The 24,760-nt window shown below is 44.0% G+C and overlaps 4 protein-coding genes, 1 long non-coding RNA gene and 8 other non-coding genes across 26 annotated transcripts; 9 read left to right on the forward strand and 4 right to left on the reverse strand.

The window, feature by feature from the left end:
• Nucleotides 1-198: 198 nt before the first annotated feature.
• On the reverse strand, nt 199-24,526 carry LOC6549482 (phospholipid-transporting ATPase IA). Of its 14 annotated transcripts, XM_015156980.2 has the most exons (12): nt 14,724-14,864; nt 10,625-11,123; nt 7,802-7,925; nt 7,513-7,696; nt 7,292-7,452; nt 7,030-7,227; nt 5,478-6,849; nt 4,605-5,411; nt 4,288-4,541; nt 4,131-4,229; nt 1,056-1,138; nt 199-816 (listed from the first exon to the last, which is right to left on the reverse strand). In XM_015156980.2, the coding sequence occupies exons 2-12, from the start codon at nt 11,064-11,066 to the stop codon at nt 719-721; spliced, it is 3,822 nt and encodes a 1,273-aa protein (XP_015012466.1). In that variant the 5' UTR covers nt 11,067-11,123; nt 14,724-14,864; the 3' UTR covers nt 199-718. The 14 variants fall into 14 exon arrangements, with proteins under 14 accessions (XP_015012466.1, XP_015012471.1, XP_015012468.1 ...); XM_015156985.2 differs by lacking the exons at nt 10,625-11,123; nt 14,724-14,864 and adding an exon at nt 24,031-24,526; XM_015156982.2 differs by lacking the exons at nt 10,625-11,123; nt 14,724-14,864 and adding an exon at nt 21,800-23,231.
• Nucleotides 8,175-8,901, reverse strand: LOC26526283 (putative odorant-binding protein A5). The gene has a single exon (XM_015157288.2). The coding sequence runs from the start codon at nt 8,823-8,825 to the stop codon at nt 8,241-8,243; it is 585 nt and encodes a 194-aa protein (XP_015012774.1). The 5' UTR covers nt 8,826-8,901; the 3' UTR covers nt 8,175-8,240.
• On the reverse strand, nt 15,200-15,273 carry Trnai-aau. The gene has a single exon. It is a non-coding gene; the product is annotated as a tRNA-Ile (tRNA).
• Trnal-caa lies at nt 15,598-15,718 on the reverse strand. The gene is made up of 2 exons: nt 15,681-15,718; nt 15,598-15,642 (listed from the first exon to the last, which is right to left on the reverse strand). It is a non-coding gene; the product is annotated as a tRNA-Leu (tRNA).
• Nucleotides 15,881-15,954, forward strand: Trnai-aau. The gene has a single exon. It is a non-coding gene; the product is annotated as a tRNA-Ile (tRNA).
• Nucleotides 16,557-16,630, forward strand: Trnai-aau. Its single transcript has one exon. It is a non-coding gene; the product is annotated as a tRNA-Ile (tRNA).
• On the forward strand, nt 17,335-17,408 carry Trnai-aau. Its single transcript has one exon. It is a non-coding gene; the product is annotated as a tRNA-Ile (tRNA).
• On the forward strand, nt 17,708-17,781 carry Trnai-aau. Its single transcript has one exon. It is a non-coding gene; the product is annotated as a tRNA-Ile (tRNA).
• Nucleotides 18,284-18,404, forward strand: Trnal-caa. The gene is made up of 2 exons: nt 18,284-18,321; nt 18,360-18,404. It is a non-coding gene; the product is annotated as a tRNA-Leu (tRNA).
• LOC6549474 lies at nt 18,627-19,353 on the forward strand. Its single transcript, XM_001975729.3, has 2 exons — nt 18,627-18,941; nt 19,002-19,353. The coding sequence occupies exons 1-2, from the start codon at nt 18,732-18,734 to the stop codon at nt 19,047-19,049; spliced, it is 258 nt and encodes an 85-aa protein (XP_001975765.1). The 5' UTR covers nt 18,627-18,731; the 3' UTR covers nt 19,050-19,353.
• On the forward strand, nt 19,806-20,650 carry LOC6549473 (trypsin alpha-3). The gene has a single exon (XM_001975728.3). The coding sequence runs from the start codon at nt 19,821-19,823 to the stop codon at nt 20,598-20,600; it is 780 nt and encodes a 259-aa protein (XP_001975764.1). The 5' UTR covers nt 19,806-19,820; the 3' UTR covers nt 20,601-20,650.
• On the forward strand, nt 23,458-23,531 carry Trnai-aau. The gene has a single exon. It is a non-coding gene; the product is annotated as a tRNA-Ile (tRNA).
• On the forward strand, nt 24,393-24,743 carry LOC113564351. The gene is made up of 2 exons (XR_003407941.1): nt 24,393-24,460; nt 24,522-24,743. It is a non-coding gene; the product is annotated as an uncharacterized LOC113564351 (long non-coding RNA).
• The last annotated feature ends 17 nt before the right edge of the window (nt 24,744-24,760 follow it).

A 24,760-nucleotide genomic window follows, 5' to 3' on the forward strand; every position in this document is an offset into this window, starting at 1 on the left:
TTTAAACGTATATTTTTGTGGCGCTGCCATATGTGCACAATTACTTAGCAGTCGAGCTGCCAGACAACACTAGAACAGTGGTGTGTACACACTGTACTGTTCATCAACTGTTAAGCTTACAGTTGGCGCCAAACGTGAAATTCAAAAGTTCATCGCAATTTCCAGGCCCCATATTAAAAGCCAAAAGGCAAAAGCAACTAGAGAAATATGATTTATTTCCATTAAATATCAGCGGTTCGGCGACCGAAAAATACAGAATCTTTGCTGACATCAATATGTTTTTGAAATTCACAATAATGTAATGCATATGTAGGTACAAATGTTTACTGCTTACTTAGAGATAGACTTTTAAAAAAGAATGCAAGTCTGTATCCGTATCACATCCGTGTAGATACAAAGGACCGAACTCTAGCCTCTTTCCTCGCGAACTTACAAAATAAATAACAGCAAAGACAGATAAACTTATAAGCGCAATATTCAATGTTTAGTTTAGTTTAGGCTTCTACGAAATGTTTTCCAATTACTGCTGGTGTAAGACACATAGAGAATAAATGTGATGTATATGTGGGTTTCTTAGTTTGGCCTACCAGAAGTGTGCTCTAAATATGTATGTGTGTTCCAATCTGAATCGAAGTCTAAATGTTGACGTGTGTAGCTGCTCCTGGCCGTCTCCTATATACATGTGCACCGTGAGCTCCGCAGTGCCAGCGTTTCCAGTTTAGTTTCCCTCGGGCTTTGGCAGATTCGTATCATAAGAACGTATAATGATAGACTGCGGCACAACGCCGCCCTCCTCCTGGGAAAACGCGTAGCCATCTGAGAAGGTAGACAAAGTCGATTAGTTAAAATCTTATAAATCGCAGTCCTGCGGAGGTGTGGTCATGTGTGTGGTATCTGTAATGTGTGAGTGTGGTCCCGGTGTCCCATAGATAGATGTACCTCCAAGGGAGCCCCCGAAATGGAGGCAATGCTACCCCCAGCCCCCAGGATGCGGACCTACTGCTCGGGAAGTCCTACCACTAATGGCTGTGTTCCTGCAACTGAGTGGTACTCACGCGATAGCTCGAGATCCGTTTCGACCCTCGTGTTGGCACGACGGGTAAAGACATTACGTAGCAGCCGGGCCGTTTCCGTGAATCTGTTGGGTTAATTTTTGAGCGGGTCGGATATGGTTTAGTAAAGGATTTCAATTTCGGTGGCAGGGGCGGTCACTTAATAAGTTAGTTTCCATTTTGAATTGTTAGCACTTTACACAGTTCTTGCAATTACACTAGTGAGTCCGAACTCAATCGGATTATTGAGATTTTCTGGGCTTGGGCAGAGGAGCATACATACAATGTATAATCAAATCAGGATGAGCAATAAGGTGTGTACGGGTGTGTACCAAGTTGAAGGGGCATGCAGAATACGTAATAAATGGAGTAGAGCCTACATACTTTAAGGTTGGCAAATAAAAGGAATACGATGCGATACGATGTTCTGGAGAGCAAATTTACAACGTTTCTCTGATGCTACGTAAATCATAAGGTTCGTACCATAAAGTGTCATAGGTTTACAAGTTTGAGGTCCTATCTACCCGTATACAGATGCTATGTATACCTCCCTTCTGGAAAATACCCTGTGACTGGGTGAAGTGCCACTGGCAGAGTGGGTGTGTGTGGATGGAACGTTGTGTTGTGAGAGTGTAGATATGATGTTTCAGCATTATCCACGATTACTTACACCGAATTATCGATCCCAAGGCATACATGGTACTGCGCACACCGCACACAGACATTAACGCAGAGAACGTTCAGAGAAATTTCAAATAAACATGTTTCAGAATTTTGCTGTTGACTCTTTGACTTTTATTAAATTATATATTGATTAGTTATTGTTGGGTGTGTTTGGGTTCTGCGAGTAGGTGTTGGGTGTGATTGGTTAGGTCGCTTGTTGTTGGGTGTCGAGTAATACAAAATAAAACATAAGTACGTGTACATACAACATAGGTGCAGAGCGGATCGAATCGGATCCGATCGTATGCAGATCGGATTGAACAACCAGCAGCCATTGCGTTAGTATATAGATCATTGGCCGAATTAAATTGCATGCGAGCTGGGGAGGACGGTGCGGGATACATATATTCAAAACTGATACATACATATCGTCTGGGTACCATCACATTCCAATAACGTTGGGATGAGTATACATATATATCGGTTGGTTAATCATAATTGTTAGTTGAATCGAACGGAACATTCGTGACTAGGCTTGTTAACGTAATGTAAATTTACAACCTGGTAAGTGTCTTAGAAGAATAAGTTCAACATCCAGCTAACACATTAATGACGATTAGATTTAAATAAAGTAACTCGGCTTGTTGGGAATGAGGATAAGACGTCTCACAAAATAGCATTCCCTGATTATTGGCCTATCCTACGTGCCTAAACACCTCTGGCTACTTCTTAGACACTATCACAGTTGGCAAATAGTTGGTTAGCACATACAGTATGCGATGTAAAAGTATCCGCGTTTTGGGACTAGCTTATACACATGAAAATATGATATGAATTCGATAGTTCTTCTCTGGATGCGGAATCGGGAAATAGTCCCATTCGGAATGCAAGTTACAGTACTATACAATGCGCACTTAACAGATACACTTTATAACTACAAAAGTAATTCGATTAGCTTTGCCTTCGACGAGGGCAGTCCGTGCCCCTTCTCACATGTGCAGAGTGGCCGTGGTGGGTGATGTGGTGCTGTTCCTCGCACTCCGGGCAACTGCAGTGGGCATCTGACCACCGCGCCACTTCTGGCGCTGCCTGTCCTGCTCCTGCTGCGGCGTGTCGGCCTCCAGTTCCAGGTTCTCCACACGCAGATTCGACACTCTGCTGGATTCCGACTGGGAGCGATGATCTTGCGAAATCAGGACATGGCTGGATCGTATCAACTTGCCGAGGGCGTATCCAAAACCGGAGTCACTAATGCGTCGCATGGGTGCAGGGATTGCGAATGGATTTATGGATCGATTGAATGCATGGGTTTGGGATTGAGGGGACAATCGTCGCCGCCAGGGATCGATGGGGGATAGAGGAAGACAGAGAGATTACATTTTAGGGATTTCAATTCATTAGATACTTGCTCATGTTGATGCAGTCGAAGATTGGGTAATTCTGAATCTGATTGATGCTGGCAGTTTTTGTCTTAACTCAGTAAAATTGTGTTTGTTTCTTTATATTTTATTTAATGACACAGCTAGGCGAGAATACCTCAACACAGCCAATATATATACATTATATATATACGTAAATCCAATTTATATGTTTTAATTGCATTCAAAATTGCTCTATAAGGTCTACAAAAGGCGTATCAAACTGGGGTAAATACATAACATTAGGATCTAAACATGAGTTTAAACTCGTAAATAACATTATCTAGATGTGCTATATTTTTATATGCATTGAATAGGTTACACATGACACTCGTGAATGGATAACAAATGACAAGAAATATTGTGTTTAAAACATATCTTACTCTAAGCTCTATACTATTTACACATTTATCCACTAATACAGTTTCATTTCTCATTGTTTGCGGTCTGTAGTCTTATCATAAAGGTCCTGGGTCAACACTTGTTGTTTCTCTGGTATTCGTGTGTTCGATTCTAGGTATACGTATATTTGAAGCAACTTTCGGTGGCCAATATTCAGAAGATACTTTGGTTTTGATATAACAGCAACTAACATACATCGAAACTTGAACAAACACAATTCGAGTAGGTGAAAGTGCGGTAACGGAATGATTTGGATTTAGTTATGCTTTTATGACCCAAACAAACTCTAATAATAACTAAGGTTGGTTTCGATACTGGTGCAAAGACTACAAGAAGCAGGGTATAAAGTGCAGGCACATATGTTCAATCAGCCTTGTTTCGGGTAGTAGAGGATAGGTTTATAGAAGTATCAACGTCTTGGGGGTCAAGTTAATATTTAGCAAATGCGCAACAATTCAAATTGAAAGTGGGTATAGTTTGATTTCGTTTTTGGACAAACAAAAACTAAATACGTATGGAGGAATGTAGGGGAGCCTCCAGTCCGGAGGAAAAGCGTGACTACGGGGGTCTGGTAGGCGATTGCTTCGATACTTACGAAGATCGCGGTTCGTTCATCACTTCGGAGATGTCACTGCGTCGGATCTCCGTCTCGCGAACAGCCTCCGTTAGTGTCTTGAACACGGTGTTGTGTACGCTACAATAAGGAACAGTTCAATGAGTTACATTCCATGGCGCACACCTCATTTACTCACAGTTTGCAGATCACATCGATCAGCAGCGTGGTAATGGGCACCAACATCAAGCAGAAATAGAAAACTGGCGTCGACAGCAGCTGAATGTCCATGCCGCGAAAGTTGCTGGCGAACCTGAACGTTGGCCACACATGGCTATAAATCAGCAGAAAACTGAACCACAGGACAATGGAGCCCCAAATGGCCAGATGGGTAAGCCAGGTCCACGAATTGGTGATGAGTCCAGCCTTCAGGCAAACAGTTACAATTACATACTAAAACAAGAATTGGCTTAATCAAGATCAATTGAATCAACTGGGCACACGAGAAGTACTTACAGTATAAACTAAGTTGCCCATCAATAGGTAATCACTGGTCTTGCCATCGCTCCAGATCACCTCCTTTGTGTACGCTGCCAGTGGCAACCAGAAAAGGAACACCGAGTGCAGTAGTGCATTGAATATCCAGATCCAAAACACCTTCACATTGAAGAGCTTCGCATTCTGCGATGTTTTGTAAAGCATCGGGTACCGGATCATCGTTTCCGCCGTGCAGAATTTCTCGAAGAGTCCCATCGCGAACGGCGGCATGGCCGTGAAGACCACGTTGTACAGGCCAATTGTCCAGCGCTCAAACAGGATCTGGCCCGACCAGCCGGAGTAGACGGCGAACCATAGCTCAATTACATACAGGCATACGTTCTTGTAGAAGCTGTAGAGGATCAGCTTAGAGATCCTAGCATAGTTCCAAGCACCGTGGACCAAGAGTAGGCGCTGCAAGTAGCGAAACTGGGCGATCGAGTAGTCCGATGCGCACGCCGCCTGGAGTCCCTCAACTCCAGAAATTCCGATTCCCACGTTCGCCTTCTGGATCATGGCCACGTCGTTGGCACCATCGCCAATGGCTAGGGTCACCGCATTCGTGCTCTGTGTGACCATTTCGACGACCTCGGCCTTCTGCATTGGGGACACTCTGCAGCAGATGACAACCCGACACAGAATGCATAGATCTTGGAAATCATTGCGAAGGTCACAGCTAAGGGCGTACTTCAGCGTGGTACCATCGATGACTAGTGCCACATTGACGTCCTTCGCCGACGAACTCTTGAACACTCTATAATGGCGATGGATTACTTCGCGGGTGGCCTAGAAGTAAAGATATCAATTTTAACGACATAAGTTCCTCTATCAAAGTGTTAGAAATCAACTCACATCGAGGCTCTCCTCGTTGAGAATAATGATGTCCATGGAGTGGCTTATCAGACGGCAGGAGTAGCCAATGTTGATGGCCGTCTCCTGCTTGTCGCCGGTGAGGACCCAGATATAGATGCCGGCGTCCAGCAAAGAGGCAATCGTTTCCGGTACACCATCCTGAAGTCTATCTTCGATTGCTGTGGCGCCCAGGAGGCGAAGATTGTTCTCAATCAGATCGGCCGCGTCCTCCAGCTTTCTCTCACGATTCTGGAGAGCCACCGACGCCTTGTCGAAAGTCTGACTCCACTCTTGGTAAACATCCGGCCTTATATCAGCGACTGCCAAGCAGAGGGTCCTCAATCCATCCGAAGCAAACTCCTCCAGATGACGCAGCGTCTGTTCCCGGAACGCTTGACCCTGGGGAGCCAGGCGCTCGTATATCACCGTGTCCGCTCCCTTGCAGAATAGCTTGATCTTATTTTCCGGCGTCCGCACAATCAACGACATGCGCTTACGCGACGAGGTGAACTCCAGGACATTGAGAACCTCGTAGCGCTTTCGCACGCCGAGCGCATTGATCTCCACATACTTCGGGGTGCGTGTGTCGAAGATGTAGCCAAATTTCTGGGCACCTTCCACCAGAGCCCGCTCATCCGGACTGGCAGCGTGGTAGATCATGTCGCCGTTTTCCTTGCGCTCGGGGATGACCGTATGGCACACCGACAGCAGCTCCAGGAACTCCTCGATCACGGCGGACGTCTCATGGCGACTGAGTATATTCTGCACCAGCTGAGACTCCTCCGGCGTTCGCTCGGCTGAGTACACGTATCCGGCGATGGAGCACTTCTTAAACTCCATCACGTTCTGCGTGAGGGTGCCTGTCTTGTCCGAGAATATATACTTGACCATGCCCAGCTCCTCGTTCAGGTTCGAGGTGCGGGCCATGGCCGGCGTGTTGGACTCCTCGTGGTACATCTCAATGTCGTAGTTGATGAATATGGCCTGCAGGAAACGCACAAGCTCGAGCGTCACCTGCAGCGAGATGGGTATCAGGTTGTTGTACAGAATGAAGAAGGTCAGCAGGTTGTAGCCGAGGCTCTTGGTCTTGAAGTCGGTTAGGCCCAGGTACCAGTCCGTTTCCGAGTGTTCCCTAGTCCAGAACAGGTTGCACAGGCCGCTGACGATGCACAATGAGATGAGGATCATGAAGAGCATGAGGATCTGGGTGTTGGTCAGCTTGTCTACGGTGGAGCGCTTCAGTGGCGCCGAGGTAGAGTTCTTCATCAGCTTCGTCTCCTGCCCGGAGTAGACCACGATCCCGAACACCCACGCCGTGTTCCGCAGAATGGCGCCGCGTTGGAGCACCTGATCATTGCCCAAAGCAGCGGGTCTGAAAAAGAAACACAGGTGTTTAGTGAGTTTTCATTCATTTGAAATAACAGAAGGGGGACAGAAGTACATCTGCAGTTTCGTCATTAATTAGAGATTGTATCTTGAATAACGTGGCGTTGGTTGATGAATTAGTTTTCTTTCTATTTTATTAGTTGTTATTTATAGGCGAATTACTCACGGCTTCCCAGTCTCCCTGAGCACCCCGTTAAACTCGTATAAATGCCGATTGGGCAGCTCGCACTCGATCCTGCCCTGCAATCGTTGCAGATCCTTCGTCTCCAGCAGTTCAGCGGTGGCTGGGAGGGCCTGTCGGATCTTCAGGTTCGTCTCGCCATCCAGATTGGCCGTCTCTATGAAGCACATGGCCTGCGGTTCACTGCGGACGCATCAGATGCAAATTAAACATATCAAACCAAATTGGGGTTAACTTGGCTGCGCACCTGGACGACAGAAGAATCAGATCGGCGGGAAAGAAGGTGTTGATACCCACTTTGATGATATCGCCCACCGACAACTCCGACCAGCGAACAGTGTTCCAGGAGCCACTGTCCAGGCGCTCTATCGATCGGTGATTGATCTCATTATCCGCCCGATGTCGTTTCTGAAAGTCATGGCAATATATTAATGGGTTTACTGGCTATATTTCCATCTCAGCACTTACAATGTCCTCGATTATCTCCTTAATGGCGCTCACCGAGAGGATGAACATCAGTGGCACTAGCGTGGTGTAACGACCCGTGGGCGACACCTCCGGGATTTGTTGCAGTATGGCAATTAGCAGGAAAAAGCAGTTGGAATACCGCCGGAACTGCTCGAACAGGAACGCGGGCAAAAAGCTGATGAAACTGCATGCAAACGAGACAGATTGACAGATTGTTGGTTACTTCGTGTCTATCCATCCATTTGGGTCATGATTACTATCGGGCGCTAAATGGCGGCCACTTACTCACCTATATTTTGCCGTCGTTATGCGATTATTACAGTACTTAGTGGGCTGTGGCCCATTTAGGTTTATGACACGCCTCTCCCCATCATCTGCATCGTACCCAGCGGACGAGGTGAAGTCCTCATCATCTGGAAATATTCATGAAAGGGTTGATTAATGGGTGATATCAAAACGTGAGAAATCGGGAAATTACACGGCATTTATTACAGTGGACAGCGATGTTTCAATTACGTTCTCATTTTTGCTGATTAGCAATCGTCCATTATCGTTTGAGTGCTACTATTAATCAGGGCAATCACATAATATGTTTGATATAATGGGTTTTATTGTAATATATACATATGCATGGCAAGGAATTAAATTAAAGTCGTTCTGAATAATATATATTATATGTATATAAGAGAAATTATTTCTAAGAAACAGGTGAAAACTCTGCGATTTTATTATATTTCATGTTCGGAGGTCAGGAAAGTAGGTGTCCATCGCCACATCCATTCCACCAGATAGAAATTGGCAGCCATCGGATTGCCCAATGCATACTTCCTGGCAAACTTGTGGCAATTGAAGGTGGCACGACCCTTTTCCTCGCCCTCGGGAATGAGATCCTCGTCGAAATCGAGCTCCAGATACTGCTTGAAGGCCAGGAAGACGATTCGATGGATGTTCTTTCCTTGGATGGTCCGTCGGTTGTCGTAGGCCACAAGCGTCTGACCCATGGCGACATCGCAGCCCGGAATATTGCCCACCATCCAAATGAGCCACTCCGTATGGTTTTCCGGCGGCACGTCCAAGTCGACCATCATCAGCGTGTGGAACTGCTCCGGATTGGCCTTAAACCGAATGATCGGCTGCTTTAGCACCTCATTAATCACTATCGTGACGCCCGGCTTGATGTCGATATCGCAGGGATACAGCACACTGATCACTTTCGTCGGCTTGCAGGCCAACAGACGCGGAATCACGTGGTGCTTCTTCAGTTCCGTGACCAGTTTCTCAACTGGACAAACCACCGGGCAGCGCACCAGCATGGCGATGGACTTTCAAAATTTGGTTGACACAACAGGAAAAGGGAGTTCGAAGCTAGGCTTGCTATAACTACTTATTCACTAGCTAACGCTACTGAAAGTCCCTTAGTCAAGCCGTAGATATCTAGATCTAGACCGTAGATATCTATCCAAAATCTAAAGAATTTTGTTGGGATCTAAAGGATCCAAACGATTGCTTTGACTTACGACTCCAACGAATGCGCATCGCCTTGTAGACATTACGGAAGTCCATTTTGAGCCGGCGTAGGAGCGCGGGACAACGGAAGCGTCCTGCCCGATCCCCAGATAGCGCCGTTACCACCGACTCCACCGCCTCCTCCTCCGCTTCCTCTTCCTCGGGCCCGGGTAGCTCGTCGGATCCAGAGTCGCAATCGCCCACGGGCACGAAGGCAATGCTCTCGCCGGCGGTCTCCTCCTGATGCCGCTTGGGAAACCCCAGGATGGTGGTCACAGCCTCGGCAGAGGATTATCAGCCACAAGTGGGCGTGACGGTTGGCAATTGGTATAAGAGTAGTCCTGTGGGATGGCGCCTGCGCCTCCTGTTTTCAATCACTGCGTATAAGAAAACACAATTTTCATCGCGTACGGAGGATTCTGCGACATGCACATTTGCCTATACACACGGCCACTGAAGGGATTCCTGCGGAGCACCATCTGACCACCTAATCAGAGTGGTTCCCCAATGTTCCTTGCCTGGCCACCTGGTCGCTTAACTTTTTCACATCCATCACCTGGCAACGTGCCTGCACTTTTCCGTTTCAGGTATCGATTTGTCACCACTAAGTTGAATGCCTTTGGCACGTGAATTTCTGGCCAACAGATCTAAACAGATCTTTTTGATTTCAGTTAGCTAACTTGATTGGTAACTGCTCAGCTGACACTGATTGGCGAACGATTATCCAAATTTACTAAAAGTATTAGCAAATATTCTGCGACACACATTCACCACACACTTTTTACTATGTGCGCTCTCCTGAGCGCCGATACTACGACTGAAATACTGAAACGAAATTTCCACGAGCTCGAAGGACCCAGAAAGGACAACAGGGAAGGGGTGCGGGTGTGGGTCACCCAGGTTGGAAACCCCTGGAGGCCAACCCACCACCCCGCAAAGCTGCGTACTGCATTCTCCAAAAGGAGCTTATAAAGCTTGCGATTTATCAGTAAACCCAAAACATTGCGTACCCCTCGGGGGTGCGGAATTGGGAGGGTGTGGGGGGTGTTTGGAAATGCAGGAGCAAAAGCGAAAGCGAAACGGGATAGCAAAACAAAGGGCTAGAAACCAGGGAGAGCAGCGTGCGAAAAGAGAGAGGCGAAGAGAGTGCGAAGAGAGCGCGACTGCGCCTTAAGTAAAATGCTTTGGTGACGTAGAACATGGTAGTAGTAAGACTCGACCAATGAGTACCCTAATTCAAAAATGTTATATATGTATATGATATATACCTTACATATATACAAAAAAAATATCATAGAATAAATCTTTTTGCTAACTACTTCCTGCCGAAAACTTTATACCGCATTCCGTATGATTTCTAATAATTATCGCTTTGTACAGGAAATATTAAACTTTTATGACCATATCAACTTCATGGTATTTTGAAAAATAATCTTTAATAGGCTCATGTGGTTCAAGAACCTTATCGTTTTCTTAGTTTTAAAGACATTCCCTAGCTAGACATTATGTATATAAAAGCTATACATACATGCATATGTACATATATATCTTTGAAAAATGTAATGTAAAAGCTTAAGAACAGTTAATAGAGTTAATATATAGGCACCTTTTCGTTTTTTCCGGCCTGGGCGTGTTCTTTTAAGGAAATTTTTCAGTGACTGCATACTGCCCACCACCGAGGATTCGTCCAGTCTTCGATGCGGGTTACTGCCGTCTGGTTCCGTGATCCCGACACCGCTCCTGGATGACACGGCCTGGTCGTTGTCCGAGGGAGGTAGGTCCGCTCCACCGGACGGAGCCATCGCTGGACCCGTGGTGGCTGTCCGCCGGAGCACCTGGCTCCTCAGGCGGCGGACACCGGATTGTATGCTGGGCCATAGGCTGTGCACATTGAAGGCGGCTTGGCTGGGGGGCGGATTGTCCAGGAACTGCAGCTGTTGTCCTTGGCTGTGTCCGTGTCCGTGTCCGTTGCGTCCATTTTGGGCGTTCCTGCGTTCGCTGTGCGCTCCATTGTGACCACCACTCGCGTGTTTGCCGGAGTCTGCCATCCTGACATGGCTCCGCAAATAAACGGGTACACCTTTCACTCAACTTTCAGATATTATCTATTGCGACACGACACGATTCAATTAGTGGGTTCAGTCAAAAGGACCGCCGAGACTTTTCGCAGTCGCGAAATTCTACTGCACTTTGGATTTTGCGTTTCACTGTCATTTTAAGTCAACGTTGCCGATTCCTATCATTTATGGCTTGATTTTCAAAGGCTTGCTGTGCTGAGGCACACTGGAATAACCCAGAGACGTCAGATTGTATATACTATTGTATATTCCGACTCATTTTTTAAGTGCAATCACGTTTTAGTCACTTACATATATTGTGTAAATGAAATAAATAAATAATTGAATGGAATATGAATAATGAAATAAGTATACATTTTGCTTAAAAACAGTTGAAATAGTAAACAACAATATACGTATTATTAAGTAAAAAAATGTGTATCGATATTTGTAAACTTTCTGGAAGATATTATATGGAGGACTAAATAGACAAAGCTTCAATTTAATCGCGTGATTTACTGGAATTGCAAACGTGTTTGTATTTCTGCTACTGGTTTTTCATTGGCCTAGTATTGATTTACTGACCACTCAGGAGGGCAATTTAGTTGTCATTACGCGAAGAAGTAAGCCAGCCAGCCATCCAATCATCAATGCAAAGTGCCTCTAAAAAGGACATAAGGATACACGATATCCTTTAAAATCCCCTAAACCACCGCTTCGACATTAAATCTTATTATAGAGCTATGCTATTCTGTATATATGTTTACATGTTTACATGGCCGCTTTGATTCAGTATTCCTGCCATATACATTGGATTAATTAGCCCTGACAACCCACCAGTTCCCCCGGGAAGTCACCTGGTGCGCCCAGGTAAACACGAAAGGTAGTTTAGCCATAGAGAAATTCAAATATGTATGTTTTTGGGGGCGTGGACGGATAGGAAAGTCCAGCGATCATCGACCTCGGAAATGGGTAGCTAATGAAGCGCCTTTGTCGCTTTTTGCTTCTCCGCTTTTCTGCTGTCTGCTTTTCTGCTGTCTGCACTGACCAAACGATATGAGTGACGAAAAAGTATCTATTTGCGTGCCCAGTACGTCTACGTGTGTATCCAACGTGTTTTCCGCCCATAATCACATGGTCACCAGGAGCAACAAAAACAAACCGAATTATGGCACCCGCAGAGCCATTAAAGCGACCATCGAGTGTTCGATTGTGAAAGGATTCGCCGGTGGCGGTGCACGTGTGGGGATTTGAGAATTGGATTCCTGAATGAGTGCTGAAAGTGCAGCCAGGGGTCTAGGGGGTACACTGAATGGGGTTTATCGATTGCTCCAGTTTCTTGGAGTATGCCTTGCAGTCTGCGAGCACATGTAGCTGTAGTACCTGTAATCAACTCCTGATGACCTTCGCACAAGCAAACGCAATTACAACTGGGCTGGAAAATCGACGAAATTATATACGTGTATGTACATACACGTATGTACCCAATTGGACTTGGAGGTAAATTAGTCTTTAATATTTATAGGTAAAGGCTTTCCTCTTACGCATCATTGGAATTCAGATTCGATTTGTTCTTATGGAGTCTGACGTAAATCGGTTCTAGTAGATCTATCTGGTAAACATATGTGGCAACCAAAATATACATATCTGCGACGCTATTAAAATTTGTTCTGCCAGCCGCGACGGCGTCTAAAAATACCACCATAGACATAGGAATAAGTAGGTATTTTGGATTCATTCCAAGCAAACTTACTTATTTGCGGATTTCATATAAATTCAGCCGCAGAAATGCCAAATGGAGTGCATGATATATAACAAAAACATTCCTTGCACAGCCCGAACAGATCTAATTATATGTATTCTTGTACATAGCTGTCGTAATCGCAAAAGGCATGGAATCCCAAATTAAACATTCGTTAACAACTGGCAATGAGTTGGGCAATATGTGCCCTAATGGGAGGTGATAATTTTGACCCGACTGTAGTGAGTTTCAGAAACAGAGCAATACGTCTATGTCTGTGCTAGTACTGCTTATCTGGGAAAGGTAAACAGATACAAACTTGAAGAGAACTGGCGGTTGTCACCGATGTGTTTTCGCTTCTTTTCATTTTGAGGGGGGCCAAGTCGCATCCTCAAGACAACAAAGGTGTCCACACACAATCGATAGCGAACTATTGGCAACAGACCAACACTACTGTGTCATCGTTTGTTTAGTTGGCCAGCGAGCAAAAAGCCCGCATTCCCTGGAACACCTCCATACTGGGCTGCGGAAGCAGTAATGCTATGCTTGATTACCTTTATATAAGTACAGGGTGAGTCAAAATGGAGGTGCATACCCCATACCCCATCAATTTCCCAGGCAGATGGAGAGCGCAGGCAGCGTGACGAGATTGTCTAGTCATTCGCTTTAATTTGCGTTTATTTTTGGCACAACATTCTTTGTTTTTCCTTCGCCAATAGTTTAATTAATTTCAGTTTTGGCAAATAGAGGCAAAAGTGACGAAAATTAATAAAAGAGACAACTTTCCACAGCCATTTGGCAATTGTGGCAATTTTGGCAAAGAAACGATCTCTGATCAGCTGCGAACTAACTACAAGTATACTAGACGAATAGAATGTAAAACGTGTCACAACGATGACGAACTGGTGTTTACCTTCAAGTCTGTAGATCTGCTGGTTGCCCCAGGCGCACCGATATAACGATGACATCCCACTGAGGACTAAGCTGATGCCACTAACCGATTCGATCCGCAAACCCCTTCGATTTGAGTGGGACTAATGCAATTAACGTGTAAATTGGTTTGCACATGCACTGCAAGTGCGGCTAATGCCCGATAAAAGGGATAAAAGTTGCCAGAAGAGAGCGTCCCACCGCAAAGAAAACTGGTCTGAACAGCATTTGCAATTAACAACAATTGCTATTGTTAAACAACAGAAAGAGCAGTACACCAACAATGAGACGATCGCGAGAGCAAGTGAGTACCAGAAAACAGCAGTACGAAAGCGAATCGACTTTCCATAGCGTATCCATTGGATGAATGATAATAAAATTGTCGTTTCCACGCTGAATTGCTTTTTACATGGAGAGAAAATACCACCCACTTTTGTTTTTAATCAGATATTTCCCGCGTTGATTGCATATTTGTTAGTAAATACTTGTGTTTACAGAAAGTTTCCTGTGCTGACTAAGTTATAAATAATGCATTTTGAGAGAAAACTTTCTATGTATCTAAAATGAATTCTTAAAATGAATTCCTACATAAAATAATTCATATATTGAGCTTTTTTTCACTGTGCCCGTAAATTTTGTACATTTGATTGGACAGCTGCTACTCTTCATTGGTCGGTAGCATAGCCATAGCATATGAAAATCAAACGATAAATTGACGCGGTAGCACTTATTTTCCCCCACATATGTAGATATATGGAACAAATTCTACGGCCGTATCGTGGTTCTTGTTGTCCATGCAACAAACGCCCCACCGATAATTACATTTGACCTTTAGCGGCGCGGGATTAGTGGGATTATTTAAACGCAGTCACTATATTCGAAAGCATTTTGTCTGACGGATGACTGTGCATCGCTGAGATCACCGAAAGACTCTGTTGTACACTCAGACAATATCGTAGATATCGTAAAGTATTTACTTTTGCCAGTTAACAATTCGCGTTGGCTCAACACGTCGACCTCGTTTTAACCGGTCCAAAAAGCGTCTACCCGCTGGCACTACTTTTTGCTTGGCGGTTCGAAAAGCGACTGAAACGCTGAAAAAATGAGCAGAGAGCGCGTCGCCGAGTGGCGAAGCAACAGAGCAACCCAACATCAAGTGTTTGCCTTGGTGGGGTGGGGTGGATTTTGATTTTTGTATTAGCAGCGGCGGTTGGTTGCCAGACCGCGGAAAGTAAGCGCCCAAGAAATCAATTTAAGCTGGCTTTAGCCCTTTGTTAATGTGCTATCAAGATTTACATGCACGCAACTCGCTTGGCAATTAGTTATCACACATCTGGATGTCAAAATTGGAAGGCCAAGTGTCAGCCTGATAAATGATGTGAAAGGTCTAAGGACCAAGCCTAAAGGTTCACCCTTAGGCATCAACTAAACGTAAGACAAAAAAAAATTCAATTGGCCCATGAGGGGATCGAACCCGCGACCTTCGCGTTATTAGCACGACGCTCTAACCAACTGAGCTAATGGGCCATGTATTTATGGCTGCAACAGGCGTAGCAGACTGGAAGGCGTACAATACTAAAAATAGCTAAAAAAAAATCGTTGTTTAATGAATTTATTGTTTCAAAAACTATTTATGTTCATATTCTTTGAATTTCTGCATACATTATTGCGAAGTTTACGGAAGCAAGTTAGCTTTTCATAGTCAAGTCCCCTTTAATAATAATTTTCAACGAAGGGAATCTGATATTTCCCAAATTGTATTGTAAAATTGATTTTAATAAGTTTATATAGAAACAATTTTTCAAGAATACCAATAGCATTGATTACAAAAACAATAAACAAAAAAAGTTTTGTCAGAAGTGGGATTCGAACCCACGCCCTCAGAGAGGACCAGAACGCTCATACACTTTCGTTCAGAAAGCAAGATTTGACATCTTGAGTCTGGCGCCTTAGACCGCTCGGCCATCCTGACACATGGCATGCTTGTGTCAGATTCGCTTGTTCTCTGCGCGAATACTGCGCGTATGTCAGTTCTACTCGTAATATAACAGTCAAACGAACATGGAACATTTCTCTGTAGCTCGGTTATCTTCGCTGTTCGCTGAAAAATACATTTAGTCAGAAGTTCGGACAAGGCCCATTAGCTCAGTTGGTTAGAGCGTCGTGCTAATAACGCGAAGGTCGCGGGTTCGATCCCCTCATGGGCCAGAACATATTTTTTTTTATAATACGTTGCAAAATACGAAACTAAAAAAGAAAATCATCAAATGGTCCAAAACACCATGAACTTTTCTAGCCAATAGTTGATAATTTTAGCAATCATCGACTAGTTTATCATTTTATTTTATGGATAGAGATAGTGTAACACACACACAAAAATTAAAATCGGACGTTTAAATGTTATAGCATTTTTAATTCGTCGCTAGTTTTTTGCATTAACATAAGAAAACTACTTACATATGCTTAATGCCATATAATAATATCGCCGTCGCTGTTCTATAGAACGCATCTTATTATAACCAATTGTACAGAATTCATACTTTTGTAAATACATAAAGATATTTAAAAATGTCTTATGGAATGATACACGAAAAAGAACTGTACTATCTCAAAACATAAGTTTAAATAGAATATGTATATGTACACCCGTTAATATGAAAAATTTCAATTGTTTTTAATAATAACCTAAACTATTTTAATTTAGAGCTTACTGTAAAATAATAACTTATACATTTTTAAACTTTTAAACAAAAAACCTTAATAGTTTATTCCGTTCGGTTAAATACGTTATTTGACATCAAACGGCACATGGCCCATTAGCTCAGTTGGTTAGAGCGTCGTGCTAATAACGCGAAGGTCGCGGGTTCGATCCCCTCATGGGCCAAATGTATATATTTTTTATTTATAAAAATGTTATGGGAGATTTCCTATTTTATGCAACGAAAAAGTTTTCAAGTACAGTGTTTTCTTTCATTATTAACCTACATATTTCAATATACAGTGGCTCACCCCTTATTTCAACCAGCGTCTATCTGAAACTTCAACGGTCTGTAAAAGCTGAACTACAAATTTTATCAAAAAAAATAAAACGCAACGACTTGTAAGTTTCAAGATATTATTTACTAACTTTTTTATTTTTAATTATTTTGGTAGTATTTTTTTAAGAATTAATAATGAAAATGTACCTCAAAACAATGCAACCAGCTGCTGTAAAACTTTGCAATGTTCCGATTCTTCGCAACTGTATGTACGATGTACCAAAATGTAGTCGTCCTTAAATGAAATTTATACCCATAGGGGGCAAGGATTCCGAGACAACCTCATAGGTTGATAAAAATCTTAACTTCTATAACTATAAAGATACAGATATATGTACATAAGCACTGAAAAATGCATTTGAAACATAACATAGCATTCTCTAAGTTTTGAACAACTTTATGATAAGAGGTTACCTGTTGTTGGCTCAAAAATGAGAAATAAAATAAATTTATAAAAAACATAAGCTATAAAAATATATTAAAGAAATGGTCTTCTAAGATGGTAACAAGCTTTTCACTCTCATATTAACTTAGGCAGCCGAGAACGCATGGCCCATTAGCTCAGTTGGTTAGAGCGTCGTGCTAATAACGCGAAGGTCGCGGGTTCGATCCCCTCATGGGCCAGGAAACCTTTTTTTTTAACATCCTGATTACTTTGAGCATTGGTTTTTGCATTTGTCAACCGTGTGCTAACTAATTCTGTTGGCACAATCTGTTTTTCTGCAAAAATGCACCACGTATAACAGTGTTATAACTGTTCCCGCTAGAAGTATAAATTTGACTCCCACCACAACATACTGTTAGATACAATTCCTAACAGTTCTATTTGACTCCCAGCATAACATACAGTTTAATACAATTCTTAACAGTTCTATTAAAATTGCTCTTTAGTACAAGTCGTATTTTGGCCATCGCGCACACATGGCCCATTAGCTCAGTTGGTTAGAGCGTCGTGCTAATAACGCGAAGGTCGCGGGTTCGATCCCCTCATGGGCCACACGATTCTTTTTTTTTTCTACATTTCTAATGCACTTTGAAAATTAAAAAGTTACCATAGATTTGATGAGAACGTGTCCCGCAAGCTTTATGTACGAACCTAGATAAGCAAAGCCCAATTATGGGCGGCTGTTAATGTTATCTCATGCCGCGCATGCTAGGACAGCGAATATCCTGCGATGATGTCACATAACGCCGGCAAGGATGATCTAACGTGGTCTATTACTCGCAAGGCAGCTAAGTGAAATGTCAATTCAATTTACCGTCAAGGATGATTGAATTTCCCGTCCCTTTAGTTACCCAACTTCTCCGCGTGTGGGGTATCTTAATTTGCTTTGCCAATCAAGCTAAACGGTTTATTGAACGATCTTATCTGCGCAACGAGTTGAAAATGCTTTTAGACAATAGAACGGCAAACAGAGAACATCCTAATTTATTGCTTCAACGCCCCATTTTGTATTTATTTATATGACACTAGAAATTGGGCGCTTACGAAACCAAGTGTCAGGATGGCCGAGCGGTCTAAGGCGCCAGACTCAAGATGATAAATCTTACTTTCTGAACGAAAGTGTATGAGCGTTCTGGTCCTCTCTGAGGGCGTGGGTTCGAATCCCACTTCTGACAAATATTTTTTGCATATTTAAAGAATATTACAGTATCTTAATAATTAGTTTCAACTCTTATAGTTTTGCGAAAAAAATTGGAACTAAATTATTTACCAATGTATATATTTTATAAAAATATTGTTAGCAAGAAAAAATTAGTAAAATGATTTTTCATTGATTTTTTAAGCAATTAAAACACGCCGTATATTTACACATTAGGACGAGCAGAAAACTATCATAGTAGCCTGCTCACACATAAGTGACAAATTTAGTTCTTAGGAATTAATCTCTGAAGCCAGATTTCAGTGACAGCTTGAATAAATAGTATATTTTTATCAATTAAGCCATGTCTGAAGAGCAGCCAAAGAGATCAACTCAACAGCTCAAACCCATTCTAATCATGAGGAATGACGAATTGGACGGAGCAGGTGATGGCGTCGGTGAGGAGTTCTTGAAGCCCAAGAAGCATGTCACCTTCAACCGGGTGGTGGAGTATTTCACCTACTCGGAAACTTTGACCAGCTGGAAGAGACACCTAATGTCCGACAACGACTTGGTAGGTACAGAAACACCACAGACATGAATTCCCCATTGATCCGGTCTACGGGTTTTCCAGCGCCGGAGCATGCCGCCCGAGTCGAAAACTTGCTTTACGAAGCGCTAGGCCAATATTTATGAACCCGCCCACCACGTTGGCCATATTGCAAAACCAATACTGAACAAGAATAAAACGCTGGCGGAAGTTGTTAACTGAACGTGACACTTTTAACCTAATTGGAAAATAAACGACAGCCCGAGTCCTGCCGTAGAAGCGGAAGTGGAGTGGTCCGTTGTTTTAAATGCATTTTCCGTGTTCTACGTTGGGCAACGAAGTCGAGCAAATGTTCAATAAGTTATTCATGATTTGTACCTATGTATTTATATGTATATTTTTGTGAATTCCTATATTAAAAGCATAAACTAGTGCAGAGTGTTTACGACTATTTTGGCTTTCGTGTTCATGCAAACCACGTAAGTGGGCATGCAATTTACAATGCTTTTTGCGCACCGAACGAAAGGAGTAATCTGTATTTGATATATTTACAATTGGTAAGGCCCAGTCAATCGATTGGAAGAGCAGGCAATGGATTATAGACCCATTGAGATGTCAAAACAAGCATTCCTACGATAAGTCTAAGCTCTGCAACTGACCTATCTCACTGCACAGGCTAACTAATCGATAACCAGTCGGCAATTAAAAGCAGCTATTATCCGGCCAGCACCTGGAGACAATGGCCGGATGATGGGCCTTTGGGTAATCGGCGAGTGATACGAATGAAATATGACCGTGTCATTTGACACCCTTATCCGCACGGGCAATGCCCAATCTGTGGCTATAAAAGGCCATCAGGCGCAGTTAGTTGGCCAACCAAAGTTGAAGAGTGCTACCGCAAACATGTTCCTACAAATAACAGCTTTCCTTGCCCTGCTGGCCCTCACGAATGGTGCAGTCACTCCCATTGGTCTGGAACCCCAAACATCGCTGGGTGGCCGGATTGTAGGAGGCACAGCATCTTCCATTGAGGATCGTCCCTGGCAGGTTTCTCTGCAGCGCTCCGGAGCTCATTTCTGCGGAGGTTCCATTATCAGCAACAACATCATCGTCACCGCTGCCCACTGCCTCTTCGACCCGACCACGACATCCAATCTCCGGATAAGGGCTGGCTCCAATAAGCGAACCTATGGTGGCGTTCTCGTCCAGGTGGCTGCCATCAAGACGCATGAGAGATACAACTACAACACCAAGGTCAACGACATTGGAGTGGTGCGGCTGCAGTCTAAACTGACCTTCGGCTCCACCATCAAGGCCATTACGATGGCCACTGCGACACCGGCTCACGGATCAGCAGCTAGCATCTCAGGCTGGGGCCAGACCTCCACCGGTGGCTCCTCGTCAGCGACGCTGCTCTTTGTGGACACGAAAATTGTGGGGCGCACGCAGTGTGCCAGTTCCACTTACGGATATGGTTCCTTCATCCAAGCAACCATGATCTGTGCAGCGGCGTCGAACAAGGATGCCTGCCAGGGCGACTCTGGCGGACCTCTGGTATCCGGTGGCCGACTGGTGGGCATTGTCTCCTGGGGACGGGATTGCGCCGTCGCCAATTATCCCGGCGTGTATGCCAACATTGCCGAACTGAGAGATTGGGTCCTTCAGGCTCAGAGGACTGTCTAGCTTAAGTTAAGCACAATAAAATCGCACTCATCGTACGTACTTTAACTGCAGCTGGCAGGGCTTTTATTTCTACTGCTGCTTCCGCTCATTTACTGCTCAAAAGCAGTGGCTTCTGAATCCAGTCCCCAGAGCCAGGCACACATGCGGCAGCAGGACGTGCCCTTCCTGTGGGCCATGCCGCTCGTTTGGCTCATGCAATCTGGGTCAGTCCACAGGGGTTGGCTGCCGGGTGGGGCCTTCAATTCTGGCGGGGAACAGGGGCGGCACCGTGGCAAGACAGTTACAGCGTTTGCATACTCAACGACCAGTAAAGTCGGGTGACATATCTGTGACATGGCTGGGAATGACATGTAAAATCTCTGTCTATTACATTTACACGCTTTTAAACTAAGTTCAAACTAAAGTTTAAACTAAATTAAAGCTGCCTGTTAAACTTCCTCACTGCTTATTAAGTTATAAATTATTCCTTTAAGATACGTATTGCTGTTCGTGAACAGAAGTTTCTTTATGCACTGCATGTGCGCTTAGAATAAGCTATCTCAAACATTTCTAATCGGTTTAATCGTTTTTGAACGTTTAACAAATTTATTGCTAACAATAAACTTTGAATGCAGAAGTGCCTGATAATGCCGTGAAAACATTCTGTTTACTTTTTGTAATTGCTCTTTTAAAGCTCTTTTAATTGTATGCCAATGGGAAGGTTTGTGAACAGAGACACATTACCTGTTGTAAATTATTTATTATATTAAGCACGTTCTGATTTTTCCATTGTCATATTAATAATAAATAACGTAATTCAATTTTCGAAAGATTTATATCGAAAGCGCGCCATACATAAAGTATATTAAATAGAACTGAAAACTCCTTTGACCTTCTATAAGCGGAAAATGTAGAAAATCAGCACTGCATATGATTGCGTATATTGAACGGGCCAATCGAAAAAGTATGGTCTATAAACAAATGAAGTAGTTAGCAAACAAATCTCCGGGTGAAACTGGCAGTGAAAAACCGCACCCTCGCTCCACTGGGCCACAGACCACGGGGCGCCAACGTTATTGATCCAAAACGAAAAAGGAGAAGGCGACTGGTGTAAGGAGATGCCCGGCCCGACCCACAAGCAGCATCTACGGATTGTGACTAGCCTATTGAATGCCAGGAATTCTTGGAAATCCATCATCTACGCCTAAGCCCGCACTCACCTTCGTACTCCGTGCGCTTCCTTCGCAGAAACGAGGCCGTCATTCGCAGTCCACGTTGTGCCAGAACGGAAACCCGACTCTTCCCGCTCTGACGTGACAGTATGGAGCCCTTGGAATCCTTGCGGTTGGACGACCGACGACGGGAGGAGAGTGTCCCGGCCACGGAGGTGGACACCGAGGCAGGGGGCTGCAGTCCAGAGACCGGGGTCACCGGCGTATTGGGCGTATCCGAGTCGATAAAGCCGAGGTTGCTATTGGCACTGTTCAGATGGATGCTGGAATGGTCTGGTGGTCCGCAAAGCGTAACACTGCCACCGCTGTGCACACTGTGCGAAACGGAGGCGGCTAGCTGCTCATCCAGGCCATCGGAGGCCCTGGGCGTCAGGTGTTCCAGGGACTCAAAGTCTCTGTTTATTGCCGGCGGCATCGAGTGTCGGAACCACGAATCCTGCCGCTGCTGGGCGATGCGTTGCTGCCGCCTTCGCTGGCTGGCCGAAGATCCCAAATGGGTCCGCAAACATCCATCGGGATCGTCCCCAGATGCATGGTCTGGGCTACGGAGCTCCAGGCTCTGGCGTTGGTAGCTGCCCGACATTTTTGGGGGCTAATCCAATCAGGAACTCGCTCCCAAGGCACTACTTGGTCAGTATTGTAAGTCTGCAGGCACACTCAAGGCACTTGTGGCTACCAAATTGTTCTCCAATCCTCGTTATGTAAGCTGTTCAACCGCTGGCTTGGTGGGTGGTTCCATGGTCGTCTCCGAACCGACTTCCTTTACCCAATTCCCTTGCCCAATTCGTGGGCCTTGACTCTGACAGGTGTTGAGAACCGGAACAACTGCCGAACCAGACGATGCCATTAGTCGAGCGACTTTAAAGGCCTGGATTCCGGCTAATACATCAAAAATTCATTGCAGTTCTGACATTTAGGGGTAATGGTGTTTACTTGTCACGCATATCAAGTCGGGGCACGCTTTTGCTTACGAAGATACAAGTATCTATATAGTTTTAAGTGCCTTCATTTCCTGTAGTCGAATCGAATGGTATCGTTTTCTCCTGGCATACATCTGTGACAGTCCAAATAATTAAAGCGTCGCTCACGGCGGAAACCTTCAGATTATCGAACTGCACTCACAACTTCAAGTGGCACAACCACTGCAGTGCTAAATTGTGAATTTACACCTATCCAATTACGCTACGCCGTAATTGCAAAGAGTACGAAAAGGAGCGGGATTGCGGGGCCGCTTTCAACGATTTCCCATGCCAAGGGAAAGCAATTGGTCCTGGCGGAAGCGCCGCGGAAAAAAGCACGTCCAAACCGTACCGTAGTCAAAAGCCAACTGCGGATCCTTCGCGGGCAAACGGAAAAGGGACATCAATTCGCACACAGCCGCATTCGGTCCATGGATACGAGTGCCCGAGCCCTTCAGCCGAACTTTCCCGACTGTGGACTATGAAAAGTTTTCAAAAATATATATGTGTCGCCCAGGAAAACCCGCTTCAATGTGGGCCACGCTACGGCACTAAATAAACTACGAGATAAATTGGGCAACTATGAAAGTGCGGCAACTGTTTATATTTTACATTTACATTCAGGCGAGAGCACACTAGCTTCTGCTTTTGCCACTCAAGTTGATTTCGGCTGCAACGTGTCATCGCGGCCCATTAGCTCAGCTGGTTAGAGCGTCGTGCTAATAACGCGAAGGTCGCGGGTTCGATCCCCTCATGGGCCAAATTAGATTTTTTTTTTTTTAATTACTTATGAAAACTATGTAAAAGAATTGGTACCCAGGTGCTCGTTAAGTAATCTTATCGTTGTACTGTCAGAGACTGAGATTCACGCGTCATTTATAAATATTTGCTGGCAAAGTATTCCATTTTTATAGGGCGTTTTCAACTTGTAAACAATTTGGGTTTGTATAGTATGAATTGGCTATGATGAATTTTAAAGAACTTTTGGGCGGTATTAATGTATTTCAAATTGTAAATGCACATAGTTGTACATAATGTTGTACCTAATTGTTTACTAATACATTTTTAGTTGTTATCATGGATCAAAAACCATTTGGACATTAGTTACGGTGACTAATTTGGTATTAGCAAAGTAATTTTTTCGATTAGGAGAAATACATTGAATGTGCAAAGTATGTAAGACTGTATTAGACAAGCCTAAAAGAGGGTGCTAAGTTTACAGCTTAAAGATTAAAGAGCTTAGAGGCTGGGATTACTTACAAGTATTCAAGAGCCCGGGTTCGGGTAACTCGCGGCGGCGAAACGATTGTCGAAAGCGTGAAATGGAGAGCATAGCTTCTTAGCGAGCAACTGGTGACCGAACGCAAACATCAGAGAAAAGCGACCCTTGTTTGGCTTCAGTTTTTAGTTGCACTTCCACACAATCCGTTCAGTTCAGTTCCGCGAAGAAGGCGAATTCATTTATGGCAGCAAACATAAATGCTAAACACTGCACTATATTGACGCACTGTTAGATCGTATGGCATTCTATGTACATATGTATTTTAAGCACAGTGAATAATGTATTCTGATAAGGGTTAAACAAAGCCGCAAATAAAGTGATAAGGTGCTGTTACACCATTGCAACCATTTTTCTTCAACTGGACTTGGAACTCAATCTATATTAACAGTTTATGGCTGCATATTTAAGGTAAACTCGAGTCGCGACGCTTTGTTTTTCTTTTGTCATTTGCGCTTTTTATTAATTTCAGCTGACACGCTTGCATTCGCTTTCTCGACGGTCTGGCAGCGCTGCCACAAAAACACCAGATGGCAATTTATCGGCGATAGTCGACAACAGCAAACTTTTTGAAAAGTCCGTTATAAAGTAGAAAAGTTATGAAGTTTCGTTATGAATGGTAAAACAAACTGCTCAATGCAGTTAGGAAATAAAATATTTTTTATATCAATGTTGACATGTTGGTAAAACCAAAGCTATAGATTTAGAACA

This window comes from Drosophila erecta, unplaced genomic scaffold, assembly GCF_003286155.1.
Source record: "Drosophila erecta strain 14021-0224.00,06,07 unplaced genomic scaffold, DereRS2 tig00000092-arrow-pilon, whole genome shotgun sequence".
NCBI lineage: Eukaryota > Metazoa > Arthropoda > Insecta > Diptera > Drosophilidae > Drosophila > Drosophila erecta.

Bases quoted from the DNA above. Each gene is read 5' to 3' on its own strand.
- LOC26526283 (XM_015157288.2), bottom strand. From the start codon at position 8,825: ATGCTGGTGCGCTGCCCGGTGGTTTGTCCAGTTGAGAAACTGGTCACG.
- LOC6549474 (XM_001975729.3), top strand. From the start codon at position 18,732: ATGTCTGAAGAGCAGCCAAAGAGATCAACTCAACAGCTCAAACCCATT. The intron at 18,942-19,001 runs GTAGGTACAGAA...CGGGTTTTCCAG, and splicing joins TAATGTCCGACAACGACTTG to CGCCGGAGCATGCCGCCCGA.
- LOC6549473 (XM_001975728.3), top strand. From the start codon at position 19,821: ATGTTCCTACAAATAACAGCTTTCCTTGCCCTGCTGGCCCTCACGAAT.
- LOC6549482 (XM_015156981.2), bottom strand. From the start codon at position 22,394: ATGTCGGGCAGCTACCAACGCCAGAGCCTGGAGCTCCGTAGCCCAGAC. The intron at 7,228-7,291 runs GTGCGCAGCCAA...ATGCGTCCGCAG, and splicing joins CTGATTCTTCTGTCGTCCAG to TGAACCGCAGGCCATGTGCT. The intron at 5,412-5,477 runs GTGAGTTGATTT...CTTTACTTCTAG, and splicing joins TCAACGAGGAGAGCCTCGAT to GCCACCCGCGAAGTAATCCA.